The following is a 17,776-nucleotide window of genomic DNA, read 5'->3' as shown; positions in this document are numbered from 1 at the left end:
GCCATGCTCCATATTTACCACCTTGGTCTTATTGCTACTCTGTTTAACTGCCATGTCTATGATGTACCAGCATGGGAGTCTTGGTGCTTTCTTGTTGCAGTTTGGAACTCAACCTAGGTGTCCAACTTTCTTTCTTTGTTGGTTACACTGGGGCATTTTTTCCCCAGGAAAAAAACCCAAAAAACCAAAACCTTTTTTTGGTTCTCTACTTTACTAATTTATTGTACATCTCTAGAATTCCAGCCTAATTTTTCCACCCTTCTTCTTTCTTGGTTATACTGGGGTGTGTTGTCCCCAAAAAACCCTCAGTCAAAAGGAAAAAGTGCAGGCACAACAGAAAAGATGCACAAGAGCGACCTGAATGTGGTAAAAAGTTTCACTAGGAAGAGAACTAATGCAACACCAGAAAATCAACAAAGGGAAACACTGTGTTCAGCGACAGAAAATGGGAAAAGCTGTCTTAATAAAGCAAACCTCACAAATTACCAGAAAAACAACACTGATGAAAGACAATTGTCATGTTCTGATTGTGACAAAAGTTTCATTTTAAAGCAAATTTCATAAAAAATCCAAAACTCCACCCAGCGGCAAGATCAGTTTCATGAAGGGAATATAATAAAAGTTTATATGGCAAAAGTAAAACTGATGATAGATCATTCTCTTGTATTAAATCTAACATGTGGCAAGTGCTTCAACAGGAAGACAGATACTTCCCATGGAGTTCTGCCTTACTGCTGTACCCCATATCCTATGCCTTTCTTCCACTCAACATTGCTCCCATACCCAGACTTTGCACCTTGAAGGTCTTGCTGTCACACACTCCAGTCTCTACAATGTGGGGGGATGCTTTGCACCTTTCATGGGGGCCGATGTAATAAGACCTGCAGCACGGGTTTTGATCACCACACATGACTGAAGATGCCGCTTCTGTGGGATGTAAAAAAAAAAAAAAGAATCAAATAATTGGTGTGCAGAAATCTGCGCATGTACAGAAAAATGTGCGTACCTAAGTGTGGGAAGGGCCTATGTAATAAGCAGCTGCATCCACACTCAAAACCCGCGCAGATAATCCGCACATAAAAGCGAGCGAGTGAATGGGTCTTCCTATTAAGTGAAAGTATGACCCTGGAAATTTTGTTTAATATTTCAAATAACTGTGCTGCAGAAAACATGGCAAATATTTTCATGGATGCTAATTCACACTGGCATAGCAGTGAGATAGGTGCTCAGCTGGGCACCAATCTGGATGCTCGGGTGCCGACAAAGGCACTCAGCTGGGAGCGAATATGGACGCTCTGACGCCCAGAAAGGCACCTAGCTAATCTTGCTGCTCAGGCACTGAGCTAGGCGCTTACTTGGTCGCGAATCTATACAATCAGGTGCCCAGAAAGGTGCCTAGCTAATTTTGTCACTTAGTCGCTGAGCTAGGTGCTTACTTGGTCGTGAATCTATACGATCGGATGCCCAGAAAAGTACCTAGCTAAGCTAGCCACTCGGTCGCCGTGATAGGTGCTCAGCTAGGTGGTTTTCAGGATGCTCAGATACCGACATAGCCCCCCCCCCCTCCCCATGTCAGCGCTGACACTTAACTGGTGCCCTGACCATGGTGGTAAAAAACCTGCATTAAAAAACCCACGCTAGCATTAGCATGACTCCCTGCATTGCCTATGATTAGGTAATTGCCTACATTGTATGCTGTTGGCATGCATTCACTCAGGAAAAACCACGGGTCTGTAAGCGGATTCGTACATGCTTTTTTCCCGTGCACAAAACCCTTATTACGTCCCCGAAGATGACTTTGCATGGGAAAATACGCATACAAACGTGCACAAACCCGCAGCAGCTTCAGTCCAGCTTATTAAATCAGCCCCATGGTGTCTAAGTGTGTTGATGCCACTCTTTGTGCTGCTTTATCCCATTTTCGTGCCTTGGGGTTTTCCTGCCACCTTTTCTGCTTCATTCCCCCTGCATGGTACCTCAGGATGTTGATGCCAGTCTTGGAGCCACTTTGACTTTCGTGCTGCTTTTGAGGGTTCATGCTACTGTTTTTGATGCCCTCTTTTGAAGCCTTGGGTTGTTCTTCCTACTTCTGCTGCTGCTGCTTTACTCCTCTGAGAGTCCCTTGAGAACTACAAGCACTGCTGATACCACTTTGCCCCTTTATGGTGCCTTAGGGTATTCATGCCATTATTGGTGCCATGTTGCCACAGTCTTAATACACTGGGGTGCTTTGGCTATTATGATGATGTTGACTCACCAGTTTCATTAGAATTGATGAAAAAAAACAAAACAAGTTTTGAGCCCAAAATAGGCTACAGTACTTCCCCATTGACTTTAATGGTAAATGAATGAACTAAGAAAAACAAATAACCACTTTTTTTTTCATTTGCAACAAACCAGATAAAGGTATACAATCTACAAAATGAACGAATGAAACAAACCAAATATTTTTCCTCTGCATATCTCTATTAATTACACAGAACTGTATGCGTACGTATATTGGACACATGGTAACAGACACACAAAGGAGCTGAATTAACACAAGTTTGAAACTCGACAAAAGTAGTCAGTCATCAAGATTTCTATAATTGAAATTAATGCTCTCTTTGTCAGCTATGACACTCCAGCAGTTTCAGACTTCTAAAAACACATCTAGGTCTTTGTAGCTGGTATATGGTTCACAACATATGCAGGTGCAAGAACCTTTGTATAAAGCTAAAATTCTTCTAAAGGAACATCATTCCATCCAGGAATTTATATCAAAATAAGCTTTTGCTTATTTTAAGAAATCTTTGAGTGATCAAACATTCTGATTGTTTTACCTGTCCACTCCAACTTCAACCTTCCATGCCAGTTCCCTTCAGAAGAAGGGGGTGGAGGAAGGGAGGAACAACATGAGGAGAGGGGGGCTGAATTAGGGAGAAGAACAGAGAGGTGATTCGGCCAAACCTTTTGGTTCGGCCTTCGTTACTGGCCCACCGCAGGAAATTTTGTTTCCTGCGGTTCGGGCCGATTTTTTTATTTCAGCTGTCCCGAACTTAAAAACCTCCCCCACCCTCCTGACCCCCCCCCCCCAAACTTGCTGAAAGTCCCTGGTGGTCCAGCGGGGGTCCTGGGAACGATCTCCCACTCTCGGGCCATCAGCTGCCAGTAAACAAAATGGTGCCGGTGGCCCTTTGCCCTTACCATGTGACAGGGCTATCAGTGCCATTGGCCAGCTTCTGTGATATGGAGCAATGGATGGCCGGCGCCATCTTAAAAAATGGTGCGGGCCATCCATTGCTCCTACCATGTGACAGGGGCCGACCAATGGCACAGATAGCCCCTGTCACATGGTAAGGGCAAAGGGCCATCGGCGCCTTTTTGATTAGTGGCAGCCGACAGCCCGAGGGGGAGAGATCGCTCCCGGGACCCCGCTGGACCACCAGAGACATTCGGTAAGTCTTGGGAGGAGGGTCGGGCAAGTCTTAGGGGGTCGGGAGGGTTGGGGGTTGTAATTAATTAAATTTGAAGGGTTGGGGTGGGTTTGGGTTTTTGGGTTTTTTTATATGCCCTTTCTCCCCCCCCAAAACAATAAGAAAACCACACGAATTTCGCGGGTTTTCCTATCGTTTCGTCGACCCCTCCCCCTAAATGCGACGAAATAGGAAATATTGTCTATATTTCCTATTTCGTGGCAAACGAATGCACATCCCTAGAGAAGAATGCTTTTTTTTCATCTGCTCTAACTTCAGCTGTATCCCTACTCCAATTGTCTGCAGGCTGACAGAGAAGCAGAGAGAGCTGAGAGTGCAGGCAAGCACCCTGTTGCTTTCTTTAAATGATTAAATTAGGGAATGGAGAGATTTCAGTCAGGAAAGTTGATTGTGTGGCAGATTGTCAATTATGTGACTGCAGCCAATTATGTGGTTTTTCCCATGGTCACACAATTGTGGGATTCAAAGGATTTTTGTCCCATCATGCAGGTCTAATTATTTAAATACAGCAACCAGGCACACCATTTTAAAGTCCCTCAGGGAGCTAACATGTAGGATTATGATTTATTAAAAGGGATTTTCCTAAGTATTACACTAGATGTTGCTAGCTTGGTATTCTGAAGAACTATTTCAGGAGTAGATCTTTAAAAGGAACTTAAAATCCACTTTTTCACACAAAAGGTAGTTACTATTTTGGAAAATGTATTTGCTGAAGATCAATATACGGCTATAGAAGGGGACTCAATAAATTCTTACAAGCTGATGGGTAGGATATCAGTATGGGATTGTTAATGACGGACATGATGGGTTATAACTATGCCACCTTCCAAGGATGTTGTCTGCCTTTTAGAAATCGATTCACTTCTGGATAAAACACAAAGTCATTCATTTCAGTTAGAAATTTGATCTGTTCTAGAAGAAAGCTTCTTTTAGCAATGAATGGTTAACAAGATCCTCTGGCAATAGAAATCGTTGTATAAAAATGCCATTTTCAGATTGCCTATGCTCGACTATAGCACATCACTTGTGCTCATTAACTGGTTAAAAATCACCTTTCATGCACATCCAATTATTTCACAGTGAAAACAGTGTAAAAAGCAGCATTTAGAGCTGACATTTACAAGGTCATACTTAGCAGTGAATGAGATTATTAAAATGTAGCACATATATGTATAGGTTAAAGGTATTATGCTGTATGAGGAGAGGCTAATGATGTTCCATTTGATAGGTGTTGATATCGAAGGCTTACCCTAGTCACCCATTTTAAGAATTGAGAAGGGAATTTTTTTTCCTTAGGAAACACTATTGGCTAAAGCTTTCCCCTAGTTCATCACAAAAAAAAAAAATCAACTAATATCAGATATCAAGAAGGTTCAGTCCATTAGATTTCAGGTCTCCTTTGTACCAAACACACTGCAGTATTTACTGGTTCTCTCTTCTTTCTCCTTTCAGAGGCTGGCAGAAAGATTACAGAAAAGATCCAAAGACTGGCACTAATGTCGCCTGCTGGTTTGTTCATAACAATGGAAAAGGCTTAATTGATGGAGTCCACACCGATTATATTGTTCCCAATATACTTAGCACAGCATAAAGCAGTCACCATCCTTGTTGTTTAAAAATATAGTTAATGAATCTTTTTGTAAGTCAACAAGCAGAAGAAAGAAGAGATCCTAACTTCTGCACATGTGAATTTAATTGTTAAAATTAAAAGGAATTTCTGAGTCTTTATAATTGCTTCCGTGTGCAGTTTGTCATCATACTTTATCATCCTTTCTCATCTCTGTCCTTCCAGAGAACTCCTCCTACATTCTTTATCCAGTTTCAAGTTCTTGAGCTATAGCTATACAGTGTGGAGAATGGAGATAGACTTCCCACATCGACATCCATTTGCAAATGAAAATACTTTTGTGTTCATATTATCGGATAATTTTATAAAGGAAGGTGCATACACCCATAAATGCACAGGCAAAAATATGCCTCATAGCATGTAAAAATACTGTTGCTTTGCATACTTCTACAGTCTTTGCATGAGAAAGAGAGAGAATGAGAGAGAGAACAAGAACCTCTATACAGTCACTTTGCCACGCTCTCTATATATTTGCCACCCTAGAGGGGCACTTTGAATCGGGGTGGGCTTCGGAAGGTGGGTAGGGGGTTAGGGGAGGTGTTGTTACAGATACAGTCAGAGGTATTCATAGTAAAATTGACATCAGTAAAGAATTCTAGTCCTTATAAGTGATGAAAAGTTTAACAAGAGGAGTTGATTTGCAATACTGCAGTGCTAGCTGCATTGTACAAATCTACTACTTTTTATCACTTATAAGGGCTAGAATTCAATTTTACTACATGGCCAGGGCCAGCGGAAGCACTAGGTGAACTAGGCCTGGGTCTAGGGTGCCAACCATTAGAGGGCGCAAACCATGTGAAGCCACGAATGGCAGAGCCAAAGAGGAGTGAGGGACATGGGCATTCCAGGACTTTATCATGAAAAGCGTGTGTAAATATTTATGCGCCAGGGTCCCCTGCCACGTAACTTTATTACTGCTACGGATGGTGTGCAAGTAATAAAATAAAAAAATCTAGGCTAGTCAGCAGAGTTTTAAGGGTCAGGGCTAACAGAGCGAAAGGGAGACTATTAAACTAGAGGAGTTGGGAAGTCTTATCCCTTAATTGGGTGAACTGGGAACGAACTGGGAAAACTTCCTATGGCGTCAGCAGGCATCCCTTTTAAAATTCGAGGTAGAGGTGGCATTTGCATGCACATGCATGCATCCATATAAAAGTGTGCATGCATATACATGCGTATGTTATAAAATGCTCACATCCTTTGGCGCAAGCTGGCATATGTGCGTACATGCATGCTCGCATGCTGGTATCAAAGTTACTATCTATTAGTATTTGGTTAATTTAGTAGCAGAAAATTTTGGAAGATTTGTTGCAGTTTTATTTAGAAAGGAGGGAATATTTCTTTTTGTGAGAGTTTCCCCATGAGGCAAGTTGTTCACTGGATTGTCTGGAGTTCTGGAATAAAGTGTCCCCATGCATTAGGCAATGCATCATCACTCATCTGGACTACAGAGAAGTTTGTCTAAAGGATTCAAGAATTACATGAAATTTATGCTAATGTTCTGACCCAGATTTAGGTGGGAATTTTGAAATTTTTCTTGAACTGAACTGAGATATAGTGGTTAATGGGGTAGTGGTTTTCAGTTCTAACTTACAAAACACTAAGGGCCTGATTTTAAAACGCATTGACATGCTTAAAATTGGGTTTTACATGTAAAAATGACTTTACGTGTGTAAATGGCTTTTTAAAATTGCTACAATAGTATGTTACATTTTCATGTATAACTCCTTTTTAAATTACATCCTAATTGTCTTAATTTTCCTATGCTAATAAATTCTTCTTTTACTATAATGCTTTGTGTTTTGGTTTTCTATATAGTATAAGAATCTAAAGGCCTACGTGTGCCTATACCAGCCACATGCATATTTCCCGGTATACACAGAAGAAAGACCTGTCAAAAAAGGGGCGGGCCCTGGGTGGGCCGGGACAGCACCATTAAGGTATTGTCCCATTACCGGGAACGCCGGATCCACGCAACTTACTGCTGCTCCGGACCGTAGGATAGTTAGCGGGGTTTAAGGGGTCAGGGCGGATAGGAGAAAAAAGAGGCAGGTTAGTTAGGGGTTTCAGCAGAGTTGCTTACCTGTAACAGGTAAGCAACTCTGCTTACCTGTAACAGGTGTTCTCACAGGACAGCAGGATGTAACAGGTGTTCTCACAGGACAGCAGGATGTTAGTCCTCACATATGGGTGACATCATCAGGATGGAGCCCAATCTCGGAACACTTTTGTCAAAGTTTCTAGAACTTTGAATGGCACCTACTGGGCATGCCCAGCATAGCACCAACCCTGCATCCAGCGGGGGTCCCCCTTCAGTCTCGATTTATAGTAAAATGTACATGCGGAAAAATAAAATAAGAAAATGTAAATGAACCCAACAGCGCGGCGTGGTGGGCGGGTTTTGTGACGACTAACATCCTGCTGTCCTGTGAGAACACCTGTTACAGGTAATCTACTCTGCTTTCTCACAGGACAAGCAGGATGGTAATCCTCACATATGGGTGAGTACCGAGCTGAGGATGCCCGAGCAATGCACCAAATGCACCCAAAGACGTGCAATAGGCACAACAACAGGGGTGGCATTATGGTTAGAAGAGCATCCTGAACGGGTCGGTGGAAGGATGTTGGGTAATTAAACTGAAAATAAGTTGCGTAGAACAGACTCGCCAAAGATGGAATTTTGTCTGCTAGCCTTATCTAAGCAATAATGGGCTGTGAATGTATGGAGAGAACTCTAGGTCGCAGCCTTACAAATGTCAGCAAGCTGCCCCGAACGGAGATGTGCTACTGATGTCGCGATGGCCCTGATAGAGTGTGCTTTCACACGGTCTTGTAACGGAATGCCTGCTTGCTCGTACCAAAAAGAAATGCAGTCTGCCAACCAGGAGGAGAGGGTTTGCTTTCCCACAGGATTTCCAAGTTTGATGGCATCAAAAGAAACGAACAATTGAGTGGATTTCCTGTGGCTGACGTGCGGTCTAGATAAAAAGCTAGGGCACGCTTACAATCTAAGGAATGCAAAGCCTGTTCTCCTGGGTTTGTATGGGGCCTGGGAAAAAATGTAGGTAGGATAATAGATTGGTTAATATGAAATTCCAACACTACCTGCAGTAAAAATTTAGGGTGGGTGCGGAGCACTACCCTGTCATGCAGAATTTTAGTGTAAGGAAGGTAGGTAACTCACTAACTCTGCGAGCGGACGTGATCGCAAGAAGAAAGACTACCTTCCAGGTAAGATAGCGAGATCACAGGAGTGGACAGGCTCAAATGGAGATTTCATGAGCCATCCTAAAACCAGATTAAGGTCCCAAGCAGGGGCAGGAGGGCACAGTGGAGGTTTTAGATGGAGCAAGCCTCTCATGAAACGAGATACTAAGGGTTGTGTTGGAGGTAGGAGCCCATTCCCCCTTGTTTGTTGATGTACCCTTATGGTACGCAGACACAGCACTAACATGCACTCTGATAGAGGAAGTTTTTAGGCCTAACTCTGACAGATGCCAGATATAGTCTAGGAACCTCGCAGTGGAACAGTGAAGGGGGTCTATGGACATGGAAGTACACCTGACCGTAAACCTCTTCCATTTAGAGCGATAAGACTTTCTTGTTGAAGGCTTTCATGAAGCCACCAGGACTTGGGATATCGGCTCTGAAAGGTTAAAAGGTTGAAGTATTAACCTTTCAACATCCAGGCCATCAGAGATAGAGCCTGGAGGTTGGGGTGATGCAGGTACCCTTCGTTCTGAGTTATTAGAAGGGGATCCTTCCCCAGAGGAATGTTTCGGCGTATTGAAAGGTCCTGGAGGATTGGAAACCACACCTGGCGTGGCCAGTGGGGAGCTATCAAGATCATTAATCCCTTGTTCTGCTGGAGCTTCACAAGAGTCTTTGAAATGAGAGGAAGTTGAGGGTATGCATAAAGGAGACCGCTGGACCAGGAGAGGGCGAAGGCATCTCTTGATCAAGAGTGGTGACTGCGAACAAGGGAGCAGAAGTTGTCCACTTTGTGGTTGTGGACCGACGCAAAGAGGTCTATACAAGGGTAACCCCAGCATTGGAATATCGTGTCCTCTATCGAGGGGTTGAGAGACCACCCGTGCGGATGGAAAGTGTGACTCAGCTTGTCCGCCAAAAGAATGTCCACTCCCAGCAAGTAGGTTGCCCTGAGGTACATCGAGTGGGAACGGGCCCATGCCCATATCTGTGCAGCTTCTTGACACAGGAGGTAGGAGCCCATTCCCCCTTGTTTGTTGATGTACCACATCGCAAACTGATTGTCGGTTTGAATCAGGATGGCTTTGTTTGATAAGCAATCCTGAAAGGCCTTGAGGGCATATCTGATTTCCCGTAGCTCCAGGAAATGTATCTGGTGTTTGGCTTCCTCTGGAGACCAGGTTCCCTGAGTCTGCAGGTCGCCTATATGCGCTCCCCACCCGAGGTTGGATGAGTCTGTTGTTAAGGTAATTTGAGGATCTGGAGCCTGAAATGGAAGGCTTTGAATGAGATTGGAGTTGTGCATCCACCAGGCTAGTGACAGACGGAGCTGTTTGGTAACCTGGATAATGCTGGACATTGGCTGACAAGCTTGAATCCACTGGCATTTTAGGGTCCACTGCATCCACCTAGCCATGAGAGTGACATGCACCGAGGACACCATGTGACCCAGCAGTATGATGAAGTGATGAGCAGTTGAAGATACTCGAGTCTGTAGTTGATGCGCCAGTTATGCTATGGTGAAAGCGTGATTCTGGGGGAGGAAGGCTTTCACCTGTATAGTGTTTAGGTCGGCCCCTATAAAGGATAGGGTTTGGGATGGAACTATCTTGGATTTGGGATAGTTGATTAGAAACCCTAAGGAGATCAGGGTGTTGATAGTGAGACGCAGGGAGGTTAGTGCGCCCTGCTGAGTTGGAGCCTTATCAACTAATCGTCGAGATTAGTTGATAAGGCTCCAACTGCACACCCTGATTCCTGAGGAAGGCTGTGACCACCACCAGGCACTTGGTGAATACTCTTGGAGCAGACACCAGGCCGAATGATAGTACACGGTACTGGAAATGACGAGGGCCGACCAAGAATCGCAGGTACTTGCGATGAGATGGAGTAATTGAGATGTGTGTGTAAGCGTCTTTGAGATCTAGAGAGCATAGCCAATCTCCTCTTTGTAGAAGAGGAAGTAAAGAGCCCAAGGTTACCATTTTGAATTTTTCTCTGTAAAAATTTGTTTAGGGCGTGGAGGTCCAGTATCGGGCGTATGCCACCTGACTTCTTTGGTATTAGAAAATACTGGGAATAAAACCCCTGCCCCTGCTGGGAGAGGGGCACTGGTTCTATTGCTCAGGATTTGAGGAGGGTTGAGATCTCTTGTTCGAGCAAGAGAGAAAGGTCAGATGTCCCCCACATCAGCCGAGTTGGAGCGTCCACTGGAACAGTCAGGAAATTTAGGTGGTAACCCTGAGTGACTACTGCCTGTACCCACTGGTCTGTGGTGACTGTATGTCAAGCGCTGTTGAAGTGGCAGAGCCGACCGCTGACGGTATGGATGGAAGAGGAGGTTGGCTTCATTCTCTAGGAAGGAGTCAAAACCTTGATGATGGTCCAGGCTGAGAAGCTGGTTGAGACTTTTGAGGCTGAGTCTGCCTGGATTGACCTTTTTGGTAAGGTCTGGAAGAGCATCCTCTAGAAGCTGGAGGGTAAAATTTCCTTGGCTTACAAGCCGGCCACTTAGAGTCATGCGTGAAAGTTCTCTTAGGGGCAGAAGGGAACTCAGACGGCACAGAAGAAAGCTGGCGTAGCGTAACATGGTAGTCCTTCAACAGCGCCACTGTCTCTCTGATCTTTTCCCCGAAGAGATTATCACCTACACAGGGTAGATCTGCTAACCTGTCTTGGACTTCTGGTCTTAAGTCAGAGGATTTGAGCCAGGCCCATCTTCTTGCACTAATCTGCGCTGCAGACACTCTAGAGGCAGTGTCAAAGATATCATACGCAGCGCGGACTTCGTGCTTTCCAGCATCCAGATCTTTCTGGGCCAGAGTATGAAGTCGAGCCTGGAGTTGCTCTGGTAAAGAATCAGAGAAATCCTGGATCCTCTTAAAAAGGTCCCTGTTATACTGGGTCATGTATAACTGGTAAGAGGCAATATGAAATATGAGCATTGAGCCATGGAAGACACGCCTTACCAAAGGCATCCAGGGATTTTTGTTCCTTCCCTGGAGGTATGGAGGAATGAGGTTTGGAATGTCGTGCCTTCTTCTGAGCTGATTCAACAACCACAGAATGATGATCCAACTGTGATTTTTGGAAGCCAGGAGCTGACTGCAGAAGATAGGTGGCATCTGTCTTGCGGTTGACAGGTGGGACCCGAACATGGGTGCTCCCAGTTTCTCTTCAGATCTAGCAGGATTTCATGAATAGGGATAGACATGATTTCCTTTGGAGCATCAAGAAACTGGAGTACCTCTAGCATCTTGTGTCTAGAGTCCTCTTCTGTCTGAAGTTGAAAAGGAATGGTTTCAGACATTTCCTTGATGAAATTAATAAAAGACAGATCTTCTGGTGGAGAACGTCGTCTTTCATCCGGGGGAGAGGGCTCTGATGGTAGATCATCTGTATCCTGGGACTTATCATCTTTCCAAGGATCATAGGGTTGATCTCTAGCACCTAGCAGGTCTCCAGCAGGAAGAAAATGTGCTAATCCTGAAGGACCAGACCTAGGCATCGGTGGCATCGGAGGTGGCATCGATGGGGGCACCGACAGCATCGAAGGAGCCACTGACAACATTGATGGAAAAACCGACGGCATCGATGGAGGCACCGAAGGCTCTGGTGACATCGATGGACAAGTCGGCAGTAAAATCCCAGACAGTGGTATGGGTATTGGTGATTCCTCATCATCCGATGATAATGGAATCGGTGTAGAAGACACTGGAGCTACTGGTGCTCTTGGTTCCATCGATGGCAGGGCACCGATCAACGGATCCAGTCTTCCCAGTAGCGGTGCGAGGGCTATGGGTATCAGATCAGTGACCGGCTCAGGGACCGGTACCGGCGTCGATGGAGGCTGGAAGCCCTGAAGTGCTTTACTGATGGCCTCTTGGATCATCCGATCCAATTCCTCGCGGAAGCCTGGAGCGTGGAACCCCGGAACCGGAGTAGGAGCAGCACTGGAGTAGCCGGAGGGTCCACCAGTGAAGGTGGAATTGCGGATCCCGGCACCACTGAAGGTGGGGAATGCCTCGGTGACCCGGTCACAGAAGAGAATGGGGCTCTGCCGACGCCGATGCCAAGGACTTGCCTGGATTGGCGGACTGAGCCTTCCGATGATGGTGTCGACACTTTTCATGATGATCCCCTCGGTCCTTTTCTTGTGGAGGCAAGGAGGGAATTGACACCTTTGGAATCGTCGACGCTGATCGGGCATCAGCGGTGTCCTGGTGCTGGTGAGAGGTCGATGGTACCGGCTCGGACGAAGTCAAAGCTATCGATGGAGTTGGGGTTTTTGCCTGAAAGAGAAACTCCATTTTCCCTAAACGAGCCTTACGACCCTTCGGTGTCATTTGAGCACATTTGGTGCAAGTTAGGACATCGTGGTCGGACCCCAAACACATTACACAGACCCCGTGCGGTTCAGTGATGGACATTGTGCGAGAACAGTTGGGGCACTGACGAAAACTCAACGCCATGACTCCGACAAAAATTTAGCTGCAGTGCGGTCGATGGCCAGTAGGCCCCGAAGGGAAAACTCAATGGGAATCGACCGCAACAAGGGTAAAAGCTTACCTTTCAACCGCGGAGTATGGATATCGATAGGGGGACCCCTATGGGGTAAAATTATTTGAAGAAGTTCCGTGAAGAAAATTCCTGTCAGGAATCTCAAGAGAGCTTCTTAACCCGCGTGGCTAATGCTGCGCAGAAAAAAGAAGACTGAAGGGGGACCCCTGCTGGATGCAGGGTTGGTGCTATGCTGGGCATGCCCAGTAGGTGCCAGTCAAAGTTCTAGAAACTTTGACAAAAGTGTTCCGTGATTGGGCTCCATCCTGATGATGTCACCCATATGTGAGGACTACCATCCTGCTTGTCCTGCGAGAAAGGAAGTTCCCTTCTAGTGTGCTCCTTTATTGGAACGGACTGTAGAGATGTGAATCGTGTCATATATCGTCTTAACGATCGATTTCGGCTGGGAGGGGGAGGGAATCGGATCGTTGCCGTTTGGGGTTTTAAAATATCGTTAAAATCGTGAAAATCGTGTAAATCGAAAACCGGCACACTAAAACATCCCTAAAACCCACCCCGACCCTTTAAAATAAATCCCCCACCCTCCCGAACCCCCCCAAAATGCCTTAAATTACCTGGGGTCCAGTGGGGGGGGGGGCGCCATTTTCCGTATGGAAAAACGATTCGCGGCAGGAGATCGCTTCCGGACCCCGCTGGACCCCCAGGGACTTTTGGCCAGCTTGGGGGGGCCTCCTGACCCCCACAAGACTTGCCAAAAGTCCAGCGGGGGTCCGGACCTCCTGCGGTCGAATCGTGTTGTCTACGGCCGGCGCCATTTTGCCGGCGCCATTTTGCGCAGCCATTTTGCGCAGCCATTTTGCAAAATGGCGCCGGCCGTAGACAACACGATTCGACCGCAGGAGGTCGTTCTGGACCCCCGCTGGACCCCAGGTAATTTAAGGCATTTTTGGGGGGGGTTCAGGAGGGTGGGGGATTTATTTTAAAGGGTCGGGGTGGGTTTTAGGGTTGTTTTAGTGTGCCGGTTTTCCCGCCCTCCCCCTTCCCCTCCCCATTCCCCCGATTTACGATTTTTTGACGATAAATCGGGGGAATTGTTATTGTATCGTGGCTCTAATGATTTTTGATGATTTAAAATATATCGGACGATATTTTAAATCGTCAAAAAACGATTCACATCCCTAACGGACTGGGAGGGAACGGGGATTAGGGCCTATCATGTCGCCATGCGCATCTTGTAAAATTTCCCCCCCCTTATGCGCATGAGTTGGCATTTGCGCTCACATGCGCGTCAATATAAAATTGGGCACGCATGGGTTGCAGATTTTATAACGTGAGTATCGGCGTGCACATGTTATAAACTCTGTGCTTCCGTGCGCGTGTGCCGGGAACCACGCTCACATGGATGCCTGTGCGTGTCTTAAAATTTCCCTTTAAATGTGTTATGTAGATGTTCATGCACCACTTTTGTTTGCATTACTTGCATTATTAATACATTGTGGGGCCGATATTCAAAAACGTTTAGATGGATAACTGAAAAGATGTCTATCAAAATGGCAAAACCACAATATTAAAAGATTTAACTGGCTATATTCTAGCTGATTAATGAATTATTCTATTCTAGCTGATTAACGAAATATTCTGCTAAAATATAGCCGGTGATGTCAGGGGTGTTCTGGGGGGAGTAATGTTCCAAGGTGGAGTGGTGTTAACCAGTTTAACCTGCTAACTCTGTCACGCTGTAGGGCAGGTCTAAAGTTGGTTGGATATACCTATCCGGCTAACTTTAAGATAACCGGGTATAATCAGCAAATAGGTGTATTCGGCTAACTTACCTAGCCGCTCAGTGGCTGAATATCGGTCCCCTAGTGTTTATTTTATTTTATGTACGTTTTTATTTTCTACTCCCGCCTCTCCTCTTCATCACTGGGAGAATCTTTAGATGCGTAGGTGTGTTACACATGCCTATTCTAAACCACAGAAGCTGAAAATTGGTTTAATGTGGCCCCTCCCAAAGGTGGTGATGAGGTTTACACTTAAATAGAGGGTATCATAACATGTGCTTTATACTCTACAATATCAGCACTATTACATCTATAATAATCATATACCCAAAGAGATGTTATCAGAGGGCAAAGCTTTCACAGACATCACCTTTATAAAAGATTTGTTTTGTCGTTTTCTTCCTTGTTTGTGAAAATTAAAAGCTTCTGCAGACATCCCCTTTTCCTTCTCTGGCAATCTTCAGACTCAAATATAGGCCTGGATTTATCAAAATGCGGTAAGTACCGCATGCGATAGCAAAAAGGGTGTGTTTTATGCTAATATAGCATTTATCACATAAGAACATAAGAACATAAGAAAATGCCATACTGGGTCAAACCAAGGGTCCATCAAGCCCAGCATCCTGTTTCCAACAGTGGCCAATCCAGGCCATAAGAACCTGGCAAGTACCCAAAAACTAAGTCTATTCCATGTTACCATTGCTAATGGCAGTGGCTATTCTCTAAGGGGTAGATTTTAAAAGAAGCGCGATCAGCCTACTTTTGCTTGCGCATCAGACTCAAGCAAAAGTACGCTGGATTTTAGTAGATACGCGCGGAGCCGCGCGTATCCACTAAAATCCCTGGATCGGCGCGCGCAAGGCTATTGATTTTGTATAGCCGGCGCGCGCCGAGCCGCGCTGCCTAACCCGTTCCCTCCAAGGCCGCTCCGAAATCGGAGCGGCCTCGGAGGGAACTTTCCTTTGCCCTCCCCTCACCTTCCCCTCCCTTCCCCTACCTAACCCACCCGCCCCGGCCCTGTCTAAACCCCCCCCTTACCTTTGTCAGGGGATTTACGCCTCCCGGAGGGAGACGTAAATCCCCGCGTGCCAGCGGACCTCCTGCGCGCCGGGCCGCGACCTGGGGGCGGGTACGGAGGGCGCGGCCACGCCCCCCGGACCGCCCCGGGCCGTAGCCACGCCTCCGTACCCGCCCCCAAAACGCTCCCGACACGCCCCCGAAACGCCGCGACGACCGGGCCCGCCCCCCGACACGCCCCCAACACGCCCCCCTCCGAAAACCCCGGGACGTACGCGAGTCCCGGGGTCTGCGCGCGCCGGTAGGCCTATGTAAAATAGGCTTACCGGCGAGCAGGGCTCTTAAAATCCGCCCCTATGTGAACTTAATAGCAGGTAATGGACTTCTCTTCTAAGAACGTATCCAATCCTTTTTTAAACCCAGCTACACTAACTGCACTAACCACATCCTCTGGCAACAACTTCCAGAGTTTAATTGTGCTTTGAGTAAAAAAGAACTTTCTCTGATTAGTTTTAAATGTGCCCCATGCTAACTTCATGGAGTGCCCCCTAGTCTTTCTACTATCTGAAAGAGTAAATAACCAATTCACATCTACCTGTTCTAGACCTCTCATGATTTTAAACACCTCTATCATATCCCCCCTCAGTTGTCTCTTCTCCAAGCTGAAAAGTCCTAACCTCTTTAGTCTTTCCTCATAGGGGAGTTGTTCCATTCCCCTTATCATTTTGGTAGCCCTTCTCTGTACCTTCTCCATTGCAATTATATCTTTTTTGAGATGTGGTGACCAGAATTGTACACAGTATTCAAGGTGTGGTCTCACGATGGAGTGATACAGAGGCATTATGACATTTTCTGTTTTATTCACCATTCCCTTTCTAATAATTTCCAACATTCTGTTTGCTTGACTGCTGCAGCACACTGTACTGACGATTTCAACCTGTGTGAAGTGCTAAGTTAGTGATACCCTTTTCAGATTCTGTGATAAGTGCTGACCTGTTGTATTTCCTGCATTCAACCACTGGGGGACCATTGTTAATGGAGAGAGAGAGAGAGAGAGAGAAAGAGAGAGAGAGACTGGCCATAATGTCATCCCCATAGGTAGGTATTTGTATCCCTATGGTAGGCCCACCTAGTAACTCAAGGTGGGGATTAGGTAAGAGTGTAGGGGGTTAGGGGCCACTTTGACATTCTACGTGACACCTGCGAACAAAACAGTGGTCTCTTGTGAAGATTTGATGGCCTTCGGAGTGAGGAAACTCACTCCAAGATGAGATTTGGGCAAGGTTCTCTCAACCTAGGTTGATGTTACCCAGATAGAGAGTCCATCAAGCTAGGTTGAGAGAACCTTGCCCAAATCTCATCTTGGAGTGAGTTTCCTCACTCCATAGGTCATCAAATCTTCATGTTCGTAGGTGTCACGTAGAATGTCAAAGTGGCCCTTAACCCCCTATACTCTTACCTAATCCCCACCTCGAGTTACTAGGTGGGCCTACCATAGGGATACAAATACCTACCTATGGGGATGACATTATGGCCAGTCTCTTTCTCTCTCTCTCTCAGTGATGAAACCTTACCACACAACTCAAAGAGGTGTAGTTAAAATCAGCATTATGACTGTGCAATAGCTCTTCACAGACAGGCTAACTCCTCCTATTTTCTGAATTTGCATTGCACCATACGATATGGTGCAATCACATGCAAAAACACCTTATCACATTTTGATAAATGACCCCCATAGTTACTCCTATTCGATGCTGAAATGAGTTTGGACCAGAATGTTAACAAAGTTGGCCTGCAAGCTCATTTTTAAAGGGAAACTCCCTGTAGAGATTCTCTTTAAAAAAATTCAGGCCAGTTTGCACACCATGGGTACAAGGTAGAAGGTACCCATGTACTTTTTATCTGTACTGAAGCAGGAGCAAAGAAATTGCACAATTTCAATATGAAATTCCCACACATATTTTCCAGTGGCTGAATGAACCCTTTCAGCACAACTAAAAGTATGTATGCTGTTATCCAGTGCACATAGTTTTACCCGTGTTTGGATAGAGCAATTTTCAAACAGTGTTTGTACACAGCTAAACAGAGGTTTGCCTGTGAAAAAGCTTTTGAAAATTGCCCTCTCTGCTAGCCATATTTAA

The 17,776-nt window shown here is 45.7% G+C and overlaps 1 protein-coding gene across 1 annotated transcript in view; it reads left to right on the top strand.

Annotated features, from left to right (window-relative positions):
* LOC115090398 (inter-alpha-trypsin inhibitor heavy chain H3-like) overlaps positions 1–5,204 on the top strand; it is a 204,031-nt gene extending 198,827 nt beyond the window's left edge. Inside the window, exon 22 of the mRNA XM_029599438.1 lies at positions 4,929–5,204. Coding sequence (XP_029455298.1) covers positions 4,929–5,067 — 139 coding nt within the window. The 3' untranslated portion in view covers positions 5,068–5,204. The remainder of the gene's footprint in view (positions 1–4,928) is intronic.
* The last annotated feature ends 12,572 nt before the right edge of the window (positions 5,205–17,776 follow it).

Source organism: Rhinatrema bivittatum, chromosome 4, assembly GCF_901001135.1.
Source record: "Rhinatrema bivittatum chromosome 4, aRhiBiv1.1, whole genome shotgun sequence".
NCBI classification, from domain to species: Eukaryota; Metazoa; Chordata; class Amphibia; order Gymnophiona; family Rhinatrematidae; genus Rhinatrema; species Rhinatrema bivittatum.
Note: the sequence above shows the minus strand (reverse complement) of the source record. Positions and strands in the feature narration are given on the sequence as shown.